The 12,721-nt window shown below is 45.8% G+C and overlaps 1 protein-coding gene across 1 annotated transcript in view; it reads left to right on the forward strand.

Annotated features, from left to right (window-relative positions):
• Positions 1-10,415, forward strand: part of LOC149355056 (uncharacterized) — a 35,956-nt gene extending 25,541 nt beyond the window's left edge. The window contains exon 7 of the mRNA XM_089576054.1: positions 9,882-10,415. Coding sequence (XP_089432180.1) covers positions 9,882-10,415 — 534 coding nt within the window. The remainder of the gene's footprint in view (positions 1-9,881) is intronic.
• Positions 10,416-12,721: the final 2,306 nt, after the last annotated feature.

Consider the following 12,721-nt stretch of genomic DNA (forward strand, 5'->3'; position numbering starts at 1 on the left):
TAAGTTTTGGTGACGAGAATAGGAGTTTGGTAGAAACAATTCAAAAAATAAAGTACTTCGAAGAATGTTTCTTGTTTGGTTCCACTGAATTTTTTGCAGTATTCATACTTGTCTTAGCACCATCATACATTAGTAATCTGGCGGCGTTAATAACATCTGACAGTCGTTTTTACAAATGTCAAAAATAATCGATCAAGATCGGATCCTTTGTTAGCTGTAGGTTGTTAGTTTAGAAAGGAAGAAGAAAGGCGTTCTATTATTTAAGTGCGTGGTCGTTCAGCAATGTAACGGCCAAAAAGTCACAAACGCAGTTGACATGTCCAACATTCTCAAGCAATAATTTTGAAAATTCAAAAATTGTAAGATACTATTATGCAAATATTCAAGGTTATGGTCCGTTCTTCTGGTACGCAGGAAAATGTTTCTTTTAAAGTTTTTCTACCGATCGCATCGGACAGCTAAGGGTGCCGTAGAAATCCGATTTCAACGCTTTTGAGCATAGCAAAAATGTTAACAGAAAAATAATGTTAATCTGACGTCGGTTGGTGTGCGAATATATTGATTTTTATAGTTAAATCTTCCATTACATGAAAAAATTGCGTTCATTAACGGTTTCCCGCTCAAAAATGCTTTTCTCCAGAATTGTTGGGTATGGTAAACAATATAGTTCATATTGGTGAGAAAATTTTGTTGTCAACGGTATCAAGCGCGTTCTTTTATCACGGGAACTAATGCGACAAGCTGATGTTTCTTCAGTGCTCAGTTTATTATCAATAATGTGACCACTGCAGTTCCTGTCGATTAACGCGAGCGAAGCTGGTGCTGCGCTTGGGGGGAAAATTTGTCAAGAAATCCGTACATTCGTTCATAAAAGTTTTTATCAAAAAATTATTTCTTAATACTTCAATCAGAAATTGGTCCCTAACAATTTATATCTGCCCTGTCAGCATTCAGATACATTGGCCCAAACCTAGCTACCTTTTTACAGGAGGTGTAGGAGCAGCTGAGACACATAATATGGGTCGCATAAAACCAATATTGTCTTTTACCAAACAGGTCATCAAACCGCTTAGTCGTGCGGCTTTCTTAATAAAACACCTTTCGCAGCTAGTTGGTGATGCATTTTCTTTTCTTGAAATTTAAACAGTGCTTCATATATAGACGAATACACAAATAGACATCAGAGCCCGCCCTGTCATGTCTGTCTGTGTATTCTTCTGTGTAGCGCTGTTTAAATTCCATGAAACGAAAAAGACGAGTGGCTTTGTTTAGTCATACCTGCTAATATGCACGGAATGTGCTCTAAATTGGTGTCATTAATTGCGAAAGTATGATAACGAATGCAAAGCGCTGGCTGGCAAAAATGTGCCCTGGAGAATGCCATCGAAAATTTTCATTATGTTCATGAGCGCTAAAGTAGACGAGTATTTGCGCACTGACGTGCAGAGCATTTTCGAGATTCGACTGCTGTCAAAAGGTAAGACTGTGAAGTATCGACCATTCCTATTACTCTAACTAAAGGCGCCGTATAGGTGCAACGATGACTCATGTCATATGTCCTCTAGCAATGTCGTCGACCATTGGTGACATTTTCTATTTCTGCTTGTCGATGGTAGGACAGAAAACCGCATTTTTAATTAGACGTGCTTTAAAACAGAAGGCTCTGTTTGAACCCGCATTAGCCATTTCTTGAGAGGACATGGAAGCGAGTGCAGCTACCCATCTACAAGCGTTCAACGCTTCTGGAGCCTAAATTACAGGGTCTACAGTACGAGCTACTGCAGGAAATGTACGCAAGGAATGATAGCGTCAGGACAGGATTCATTTTCGCCGCTAACTATATTTTATGCATGACCCCCAATGTGCGTGGTAGCTGGCCGCAGAATTTTTATGGCGCGCATACTCCCTTTGGCGAGTTTTGAGGTGAACAAATAGTCTCTTCTGTGATGCCCTCAACAGAGATGACTCATTCATACGCTAGGGTCTATGCACAGTGAGAAGAAAAGACACACAGGATGCGCAAACAAGGAAAGCAGTTTGATCATAAAAGAACTACTCGGGCTACAGGTGCCAGTGTGGCTCACCCAAGAGTTTGGACGTTCTGCTGGCAAGTCGTTCGTAGTCGGCTCATACTCAAAGCGATGTCTCCTTTGGTGAAGGCTGAGGGAGTCTGCAGCAGTAGGGACAGTTGCGGTAGTGAGTTAGGGTAGTGAAGCGCTTGGTCGGCGGCACGGACAGGTGAGCCAGGCTTCGTCCGAGTCTCGATTGCACTCCGCTTCGGAGTGGAACGAGTACGACTGGTCCCGGATCTACGCCAAGTCTTTTCTTCACGTCGAAGCGGAATGAGCGAGGCAGACCTCTCCGGTGTCCCGTGGTGGCTCCTTTTTATCCCCTCGTCGAGGGTCGTCGTACTCTTCTCTATCCCACCGGGCAGCCTGGATCTGTAGACGCGGCAGTTTTTCTCCCCCAGCAGCCAGCATGAATGCGTCGACCTAGAAGTTTCCCTCTCACACCGGCTTCACAACCCTGGCGTGACGTGCCACTCCTCACGGCGGTCCCGGTACGCGGGTGGGTCGTACTCGAAGCTAAGACCAGCTTAAGATTCTGATTTTACACATGCATGTTCTTGTGTGCCGCCGCGATGTCTCAGTGCTTATGGAGCTCGGCAGCTGACCCGCAAGACGCGAGTTGGAACCCGGCCGTGGCGGTCGCATTTCGATGTAGGCGGAAACCCTAGAGGCCTGTATGCTGTGCGATGTCCTTACACGTTAAGAAACTCCAGGTCGCCGAAATTCCTGAACCCCGCCACATCAGCGGCCCTCATAAGCCCGACTGCCTTTTGGATGTTAAACCCCATAAAACAAATCCCAGCAAACCAAATAGTCTAATTTTCTTCCCTGCAAAAATAGAAAAGTACGTCTAAGGACTCTAAATTCAGTGTTAAACATGCTAGAAACTGTTGCCGGCGACTAGGTTTCGAATTTCACATATCTAGTAGTCAGTGTTTGGAAACAAAGCGCTAAAACGAAGCGTAGAGTGGAAAAATGGTGGAACGCCTGCTCTTCTCCGACAACGCTTCGGCTCCTCGCACGAGGTAATTGCTCTTCGGGGAGAAACACTAACAAGTAGTCGCGTATCGCCAGCGAGCAGAAGCGACAAGCGCAGACCTTGCACTCCGTATCCACAGCCTTGGTTCAGGATGCAATACAAAGTGATTTTCGGGCCACTGACTGCGCACTAAAGGAGTCCCGGGGAAAGCGCAACGACCATCGAATGCACTCCTTTCTCCACTCACAGAAATTCCGACCAGGCTCATATATGTGTATGTAGCATACACCTGCTTTGTTCGTCTTCGTCCTTGGCCTGATGGCATTGATTTTCAAGGATGAGCGCCGAAACGGAGCACAGCGCCTGTTGTCAGACGCCCCTTCACTCGAAGCCACTAGATGCGCAGGCCCGACGTTTTTTGCAGCTTCTCTTTGAAGCATACATGGCGAAAGAACCCGCACCATGTCTGCTTCGTTGAGATAAGAATGACTGAAATGCGTTATTGCCAGTGCTGCAAGGAAACCAAGGCTGAAAAATGTAGGCAAATAAACTAAACTTCCACTATTTTAACCGCGTGTTCAAAATCTGCAGTTGGCGCGTTTAGTGCGTGAAGGTAGAGCGGTGTGCCGTTTTAGTGCTCTTGGTTTTCGTTTTGTTTTATTTTCAGCATTCGGATAAAGAAAAAAGCTCAAATGCCCTTTACTGGCGGTGAGCTTGTCTTCACCTTCACCTCTGTTCGCCTTAGTTTTTGTCAAGCCTTTCGAACTGTTTACTGACGTCTCCAGTGGCATTTTGTGGGGATGCGAAATGCTTTCTGCATGCGTTGTGGGACTCTTGTGCGAAAAAAACGACAGACCTTTGTCGGCTCTCAAGGAAAACAGAACAAACGAAATGGTATACTACTCAGGAATGCCACAGTGCGACAGTAAACGTTTTCAGTACAGTTTCTGTCAATTCATATTTTTTTATTGCGAACCAATCGTCTGAATCCACACCCACAAGCATGTTAATTTGTTGAAGTCTTTTCGGAAGTTCGCTGTTCAGGATATAAAGATTGTGACAGAGGTGTAGATGCAGTTCCTACATTATCTCTGCCACGCCTATTGAAATGGCTCAGTTCCTTCCGCTGTAGTTTTTACGAATGAAGTGCTTTTATCTGGTATTCGCAGCAAACAAAGCACTTCGTATAGAAATCGCGGTGAGTGTGGAGTCGAATATAAGGCTAAACTTATCGAAAAGCTTCCAAAGCTTGTCGTCGGAAAGCGCATTTGGTTTTCTTTCTGATCAGCTGGCCGGAACGTCTCGTAAATGAAATAGGCATAAAAGCACGCGAGAGTTTGTAAATCTCATCTTATAGCCACATCTGTCCCTCCTCGCTTCTTCAGCCTGGTTGTCATGAGAAGTGTTTTGCCCTGTAAGTAATCACATGGTTCGCGCGTTATCTTCTGCTCCACTAGTAAGAGTAAAATTCAACCGGTCTTAATTGGCAATTGATCGTTCGTCATCCCAAAACATACCTATATACTATTAGAAATGGATTCAGGAAAAACATATTAGTTTAGGACGCTTATGTTCTTCAAAACACACACCGTGAAATACTCAAGCCTTTTAGCTTTTCGTTTCTGCTGAAAGGCGACTTGTTCGGCTATGAGTTCAGCCTGTGAAATCCCGTTCACTGAAAAATTGTCATGCCACTGCTTGCTAGGCAGCTTTAATGTTTATACTTCCGGGCGGCAAAATATAACTGACTAAAACCACGGGGGAATGCAAAGTAGTCTATTACGCGCGTATGCAGCCCTTTTTATTTGGCTCTCGGAACTTCCGAGTTTATCTCTGAGCACCTACCAGAGATCATTCTCCAAACGACGGGCCAGGCGAGCACTACCTGTCTTTTGCCCTTGTAATATCTGCCTTTTGCCCTTGCATCCGAGACCTTGTTGTCTGAAATAAAAGATCTATCTATCTACTCTTAATCACTTTCATCTGGGTTAAAAAGAACCAACTTTCTGAAAGCCAAACTGTGGTTTCAGCGCCTTTGTCGGCCAGTTTCTTATCGGTTTAGTAGCAGTCTGTACTTGCTTAGAGTGAGCAGTATACCTCAAGCGTTACTGTGAAACGGCCGGGCCGGTCCCGGGCTGGGCTTCACTCCGGGATTCACGGGCCGGGCTCGCTAGAGTGATAATATAGCGGGCCTGGGCTGGGCCCGGGCTTGATGCCGCGGGCCTGGGCCGGGCTCGGGCTTCAGTTCTCGGGCCCGGGCCGGGCTTGGGCCTCAGATTGAGGCCCGTGCAGTGCTCTAGCCCGTACCAGCCAATTAACCGTGCCCGGCTGCGCGCCTTTTTGGGGGCTGGTTGGCGCGAGCGCTTCCGTCCGCAGGGTTCTTTCTCTTCAGTTCATCTCTTTACGTGTCATCCGCTGTTTATGCGATGAAGCCTCCTCACACGCTAGGCCGCCGCTTGTGAGTGAGGGGTGTGACAGCGCTGGAACTCTATTGCAACGCGTTGCACCGTCAAGGTTGCCTGGGAGGCCCTTGCCACTTTTGAGCAGTTCTGTTTCAACACGCCCGATAGTATGCCTGCTTTAAAGCATTTATTAAAATGTGAAATATAATCGTCGTCGCGCAGCTCTCATCTCTAAAGGAAGCAACCATTGCCTAGTCTTTATGTGGTTCTTGTTGGTTTTTCGGATCATTCAATAATTTGATCATTTTTTTTCGGTCCCCTCAGTTCTAATTAACAAGCTTTCACAGGCATTAGCACAATGTCAAGACCCTCTGGGTCTTTCCTATAATTAAATGCTCCATAGCTTGTCATGTTTTTTTTCTGCACAACCCGGCTATACAAATCATTGGTTATAACAATGGTGTTTCTTTGGAACTTCAATACTGCTATAAGTTCGTCTGTCTCTAATAGCGAGGCACGCTTAAATATTTCAATATTTACGACGCACTCCGCTGAGAAGATATCATGGTTTCTTCGGCTCATACGCGACACACCAGTGGCATGTGCTAACACATGAAGTACTAGTGATCGCTACGTAAGGCGTAAGACGAGTTTGATATCCGAAGCGTGCTCCACAATAGTATGATGAAGACCGTATAATGTCGCGTAAAAAGGTACCTAACGCGTCCCAAAACCTACTGGATCCATCATCAATTTGAGATTACGATTGCAATGACGCCAGTAATGTGGTAGAAAACTATATATTAACAAATATTTATTAATACAGAATGCAAAATTAAACGTTATAGTAATATGCATCAATTTAGTTTGCATCAATGTAGTTTAGATTCTCAGTGCCTAAAAATAGATGTGTCCAAATACGTGTAGTATTAATATTTTAACCTGTTCCTAGCACTCTCCCTCAGTCTTGCGGACCCCAGAGCCAGCTGAGCGTATGAAACAACGTCCACTCGAAAAGTGTTTGAGTGCGAGGAGGCAGCAGCGGTGGTTCAGGGTTGCAATCGTGTTGCTTTCTGCAATCCTCTGGGCACAACGTGGGTTACCAGAGTGAAAAGTTTTCTCAGTTCGTTGTTGTGGCCCTGTTATAGTTCCTAGTGCGAAAGGTGAAAGCGGTGAACACACGCTGATAATCGTGCCTTCTCGAATGCTCCTACAATGCTGCATAAGCATTTCACCCTTCGGAGACGTGGCGGCAAGTGGAAGCGTGTTTTTGAAATTGAAACTGAAATTGAAAGTTTACTTCTCCACACACATTACAGTGGAAAAAGGGGACACTGGGCAAAAAGCTGCATAATGAAGCTTGAAGTAGCACCCAGTGCCCTATGAAGACAACGACAGTAGTGTGTTTCGCGAACATCAGGGTTAAGGTGAGCTTAATATTCCCATCAAAACAAAGAAAGAAAAAGGACAACAGTGTAACCCTGACCGCGTACGCAACAACACAGATCCACATAAATAATAGAAACAATATACAATACAATACACCAAACCTATTTACAATGATGCCACAATAGATTTGAAAATGCACATGACAGATAATAACTGTTTCTTTGAGATGTCTTGTATACAAACATTATTTGCTGCCAGTATGTTAAGGTAATTTCCTCGGTGGTAGGATAAGGACTGTTTACGATACAAAGTACGGCAAAAGGGTATAAGCCAAGGTAAAATACATCGGGTATTGTACACTGGTGTGTATTGATGTAGATTAAAGGCTGCAAGGAACAGTTGACTATTTGTTTTAGCTGCATTTTTGTACGCATATAACAATATGAACGGGTGCAATATGTCAACAGACAAAATACCATATTGCTTAAAGTAAGGAAACGCATGGGAATGCCAGGGTACATATGCATCCAATCTGACAGCACGTTTCTGTGCAACTAAGATCTTGTGTTTGTTATATTTTGATGTGGTACCCCAGACACTTATGCACTAGGTAATGATGGGAAGTAAGTATGCATTATATATAAGAATCTTTATCGTTGTTGCAAGTGTGTATCTATGTCGACACAGGGCACCATGGACTTGGTTCATTTTCTTGCGGATAGCGCTTATATGTTTGTCCCAACTCAGGGTTTCCGTGAGCACCACACCAAGGAATTTTATAGTGTCTACAACTTCAATTCTATTTTCACCCAGCATGAGATCAAAACTCATAGAGATAGGCTTGTTCTTTGGAGGGAAGATAATTGCATCACTTTTCTTGCCATTTACTCCTAAACAATTCTTTCTCGACCATTCGCACAAATATTCAAAATATTGGTTTCCATACAGTAATAGATCTCTTTCATTATCCCCGGGCAAAAGCATTGTGAGATCATCGGCGCATGCTATTAAAGTCACAGGTAAGGACATGTAAAATATATCATTAATATAGGTATTCAAGAGTAAGCGGGCTAAAATGCTGCCCTGTGGAACTCCAGAAAAAATAAGTTTTAATGTTGGTGATGTGCGGTCATTGACAACCATTTGCATGCGGTTTTCTAGGTAGAATTCCATTAAGGATAAATCTATTCCTCTGATTCCATATTGGAGTAGCTTACGCAGTAGCAGACGATGGTGGACTAAGTCAAACGCCTTTGTAAAATCGATATAAATTACAAGAACAATTTTTCGGTCCCCAAATAAATCTATCATCAGTTACTTTTGTTTATTAAGCGCGACTTCTGTTGACCTCCCTTGCCTGAATCCGTATTGACAGTCAGAAAGCACGGAGTGTTTTCCTAAAAATTTGGTTAGTCTGGTATTAATAGTTTTTTATAACCCCTTGGACAGTACAGGAAGAACTGAAATTGGTCTATAATTCGACAGTTCTCTTTTCGCACCACCCCTATATATAGCCACAACATTAGCGATTTTCAATTGGTCTGGAAGCGTTCCGGCGGAAAGAGCAAGATTGTAAATGCCTACCAGTACCGGTGCGAGTAAGTTAATCACAAACTTAAAACGCCTGATTTGAAAGCAGTCTTTGTCCTCTGCTTTACTAGTTTTTAGGTTTGTGAATACAGTTATTATTTCGTGCTCTGTTACAGGCTCAAAAAACATCGACTCAGGAACACTTGGCGTTTGATAATCACACCCTGAGGTACCAGTAAAAGGGGAGCAAAGGTCTTTTGGGAAATTGGGAGGCACACCTGCCGACAAGCGTCTCACTGCGCCGCTTTCGCATCCAACCCTGAAGGTGAAGCTTTACTGCTCTCGGGACGCGTATCGCATTCTGTAAAGCCTTCCGTTCGTTCCCTTGGCTGTTCCTTTGGTTACTGCGTCGTCTTCACCCATTCACAATATTTGATGGCGCTCAAGCAATTCTTATTGGCGTTTTTTTATTGTTCGGTTTATAAGGGCTTATTGCAGACTTATACCCCTGTCACACGGCCAGTTTCAATGGCCATTAAGTAGGAGGCTTTCGGGATTTTTGGTCGCCATTGAACTCGAGGGAGTTGTGGTGCTGCTGCACGGTAAATCTCAATGGCCATTGAAATGGTTCTCGCGTCTTACACCATGCTCGTAATGCGCCACAATCGCTGCGTTCGGTTTCGCGCAAATTACAAAAAGATTTTTATAAAACCTAACTAAGTGTTGAAAACACTTTCTTTGCAGTCATAAGGTGCGTTCACACTTGACGCCCGGACGAGGTGGAAGCGCCGCGCCGCTACTGTTTCTTGCTTTTGCACACCACGTCGCCGCTCGCGTCGTACACAGATACAGCGAGAAAAGTGCATAAATTTACGCTGTCTACGTACCACAAGCGTATGCATGCTTACGTGCGCTAAAAGCAAGCGCATTCCCAACTTTAGTTAAGCGTATGCTAGCACAGACGCAAAATTAATCTCAGCCTATGGTGGCGCCATATATATGTCAGGACGGGAACGATTAGTCAACAAACCGACTCTCCTCTTAAGCCTAGCAGCGGGAGAATTGTCACTCTAAATAAAAAATAAAGCAAATTTATCAACTATACGTTTTCTTATAGGCAAGGTGAGAGGAAGTCAAAGACAGGTGCCCCAGTCGTGACCAGTGAACGGACTGAAAAAGGCACCAAAAACGAGAATTGAGTCCGAAGCGTGGGGTCCGGCTTTAAAGCGCGCCGCCATGTTTGTCGATGCGCGGCAGTCGGTCTGGACCAATTGGCCTCGCCGCGCCGCTTTCCGCCCCACATTGGCGACCTCCACATCGACCTCTACAACGTGGTGACCCGTCGAACCGCACGTCTTCACCAGCGGCATTCTAGGATGGCGTACTGGCAGGCCCCAGGTTTCGACCCGCCTCTTCAAGCGTTCAGGCCTCAGGGCGTTCACGGGTGGTTCGCTCAGTTCAAGGCTGCGCTCTACATGCACGGCGTTCCTATCAGGCCGTTCAAACATGCAGTCCTGTGCGATATCCTCCCGCCCGCCCTTCTGCGTCGACTCACCTGCTCTGTCTGCCTTGGGCTGTCGGCCATACGATGAGCTGCGTGCGGCCGTCGTGGCGGACTTCGGCGCTACTATGTCCTGCTGCCGCTCTACGACGCAGCAGACCCGCTTTCGCAGCCGCCAGCCTCTGGCCCTGCACCGGCCTCGCTCTCGCCCACGCCGCCTTCATCCGAATCCTGCCCGCCTCGGCAGCCCCTGTCGCCTCCCCGCACCTCCTGCCCAGCGTCTCCGGCTCGGCCGTTCTTCTCAACAATACATCAAATGCGATCAACACGAGCCTTGCTTCACGTCCTGCTCCCACTGCTGTCGTAACCGCGTCTTCAACCCTGCCTCCTTGAGCTTCACAGACGTGGTCGCCACAGCCTCCCGCAGCCAAGGAAGACTCAGCGGCCGTAGCCGTGTCGTGGCTTCTGGCGTCACCATCTCCCACCTCACTGCCGCTTTCACCTCCACAGGCATCCGCAGCAACGTCGACACCGCGGCCAGCTGATTCTCAATAGCTCTCGGCCAAGACTAAGCATGCTGGCCACAGCACCAGCACTTGCAACTGTCCGCATCATCCTGAAAGTTCCACGCAACAGGATCAGAAGGCCAAACCTGTCCCAGTATTACAACGCCTGGGGATTGTCACCCGCCTTACATTGCCTGAATATGACCCTGAACCTGTGCCAGCGCCAGTTGCCAAGTAAACCCATGCCACTGCTGTGGGTCCTTCTTGCTCCCCACTGGTGTTAGTATCTTCAAAGAAGCCTGACACCGCTGGCTCATGCCATGCCATGAGATCTACCTTTATTTGGCGGTGACATTATTTTTAAGGCCCTTTTTTAAGTTCCCTGCAGAAATAAGCCACAACAAAAGGCAAGGCCTGATAGGACGACGAGGCAGAACCACGCTTGGACAAGTAGGCTAAGAATTAACCAATGGAACATCGATGTTTTTTTACTTTTGTTAGCTTCATAGTCAAAATTTTTGTCAACTTAAATCGGGTGAAGATGGTTGGTTGGTTGGTTTATTTGGGTTTAACGTCCCAAAGCGACTTAGGCTATGAGGGACGCCGTAGTGAAGGGCTCCGAAAATTTCGACTACCTGGGGTTCTTTAACGTGTACTGACATTGCACAGTACACGGGCCTCTAGAATTTCGCCTCCATCGAAATTTGGCCGCCACGGCCGGGATCGAACCCGCGTCTTTCGGGTCAGCAGCCGAGCGCCGTAACCACTGAGCCACCGCGGCGGGGCGTCGGGTGAAGAATTACATGGTCAATCTTCTGCCGACTTGGCCAAGCACCGTTCTTTCATCGTCGTCCTTGCCCTTTTCTTTCTAATCTAGAAGATAAAAAAACATTGTAATGTCGCACTAAATATATATAATTATGAAGTCATTCGTCTTTTTGTCCTTAAAACGTCATGGTAGCACGTCACCCAATTGGAGTCGCAATACTCGTGCCCCACTATGTCTTCACGCTGGAGGCCATGGAGCTTCCACTACCAGTTCATTTACTATGTCCGTTCTTCCTGGTATGGAACAGTTATTTAGGCGAGTCTGTTTAAGCCGCTCTAGAACAAATGGCGAGGAGTATAGAATGCTTCAGTAGCATGTAGGCAGGACGGCCAGTGGAGCACGGCGTCCAGCAGTCACAACGCGAATCACTCGGAAGCAAGCTCAAGGTGCCGGCATAAGGTTTCTGAATATTATTTTAAGAGAAAAATAGTGATACCGTATATGTGAATTCCTTAAAGAGAACTTCATGTACCGCGGGAATGCCGGGAAGACAATTCTTCCTACTTCGCTTGGCTAATGGTAGCCTTAAAACATAACTACGTGTGCAGAAATACATATTTGCGCTGGAAAATATTCAAATAAAATGTTATTTTGCGATCAAAATGTGTTAGAATAAAATCTGCTTACTGTAAATTACAGCATATTTTCAGAAAAGCAGAGAGGCGTAATAGGACACTGAATTTGCCTACGGTGAGACAGGGCCTTCTCATCATGCTGCGAAATATAGCTAACTGTGGAAGCAAAGTTTTGGCGTTCATCCGAGGCACATTTCAGAGCAATTGTGCTTTCAGAAAAAAATTTAATGCTTGAAATAGTATACATTAGAAACTTGCGTTTTGGCATTATGAGAAAAGGAAATGTGTAATGGGTGCCATGTGCTATTGCGCGTTCGCGCCCTATTTTCGTGCCACGAGAAACTTTTCAGAACCCTCCTGTGAGAGAGTTCTATGTGCCACCCTGCCCTGGCTCAGCGCTTATAGATTTTTGAATAGGAAAACTTGAACAAGGAAGCGGTCACCTGTCCTATTAGAGTAAATCCTGCCATTTTCATGCTGACAGCCCTAGCATGAGGGTATTGAGGTGAAATAATTCATGAAGTGGAAGTGACTTCAGTACGCAATGCGCACCCTCCCCAAAACTTCGAAACAAAGCATATGCATTTATCGATGATTACAGTTATCAGAAGTGGAGCTTGTCACAATACCTCCGCCTCTAAAAGACAAGTGTGTCCGAGACTCCTACAAGAAATGTGCAGATTAGGTGACAGAAGCAGGCTGTTAAGTTTGAAATTCAGAAAAATCTTTGTTTATTTCATTGATCTTTCCGTGCACAGGTTCCCGCTCGAGAAACCCAGCTTGCTGCATAAATGGGTGCAAGCGATGGGCAAACGGAGTTTAGGCCAAGCAGGCATTAGACACTATGCTCAGCTCACTAAGAGTCAAGCACCTTTGGATGCTCCAGGACTAAGATGAAGTGCCTGCTCATCTGGACAACTCCACCACCACGAAGCGCACAA

This window comes from Amblyomma mixtum, chromosome 3, assembly GCF_055824585.1.
Source record: "Amblyomma mixtum isolate Tamu chromosome 3, ASM5582458v1, whole genome shotgun sequence".
NCBI lineage: Eukaryota > Metazoa > Arthropoda > Arachnida > Ixodida > Ixodidae > Amblyomma > Amblyomma mixtum.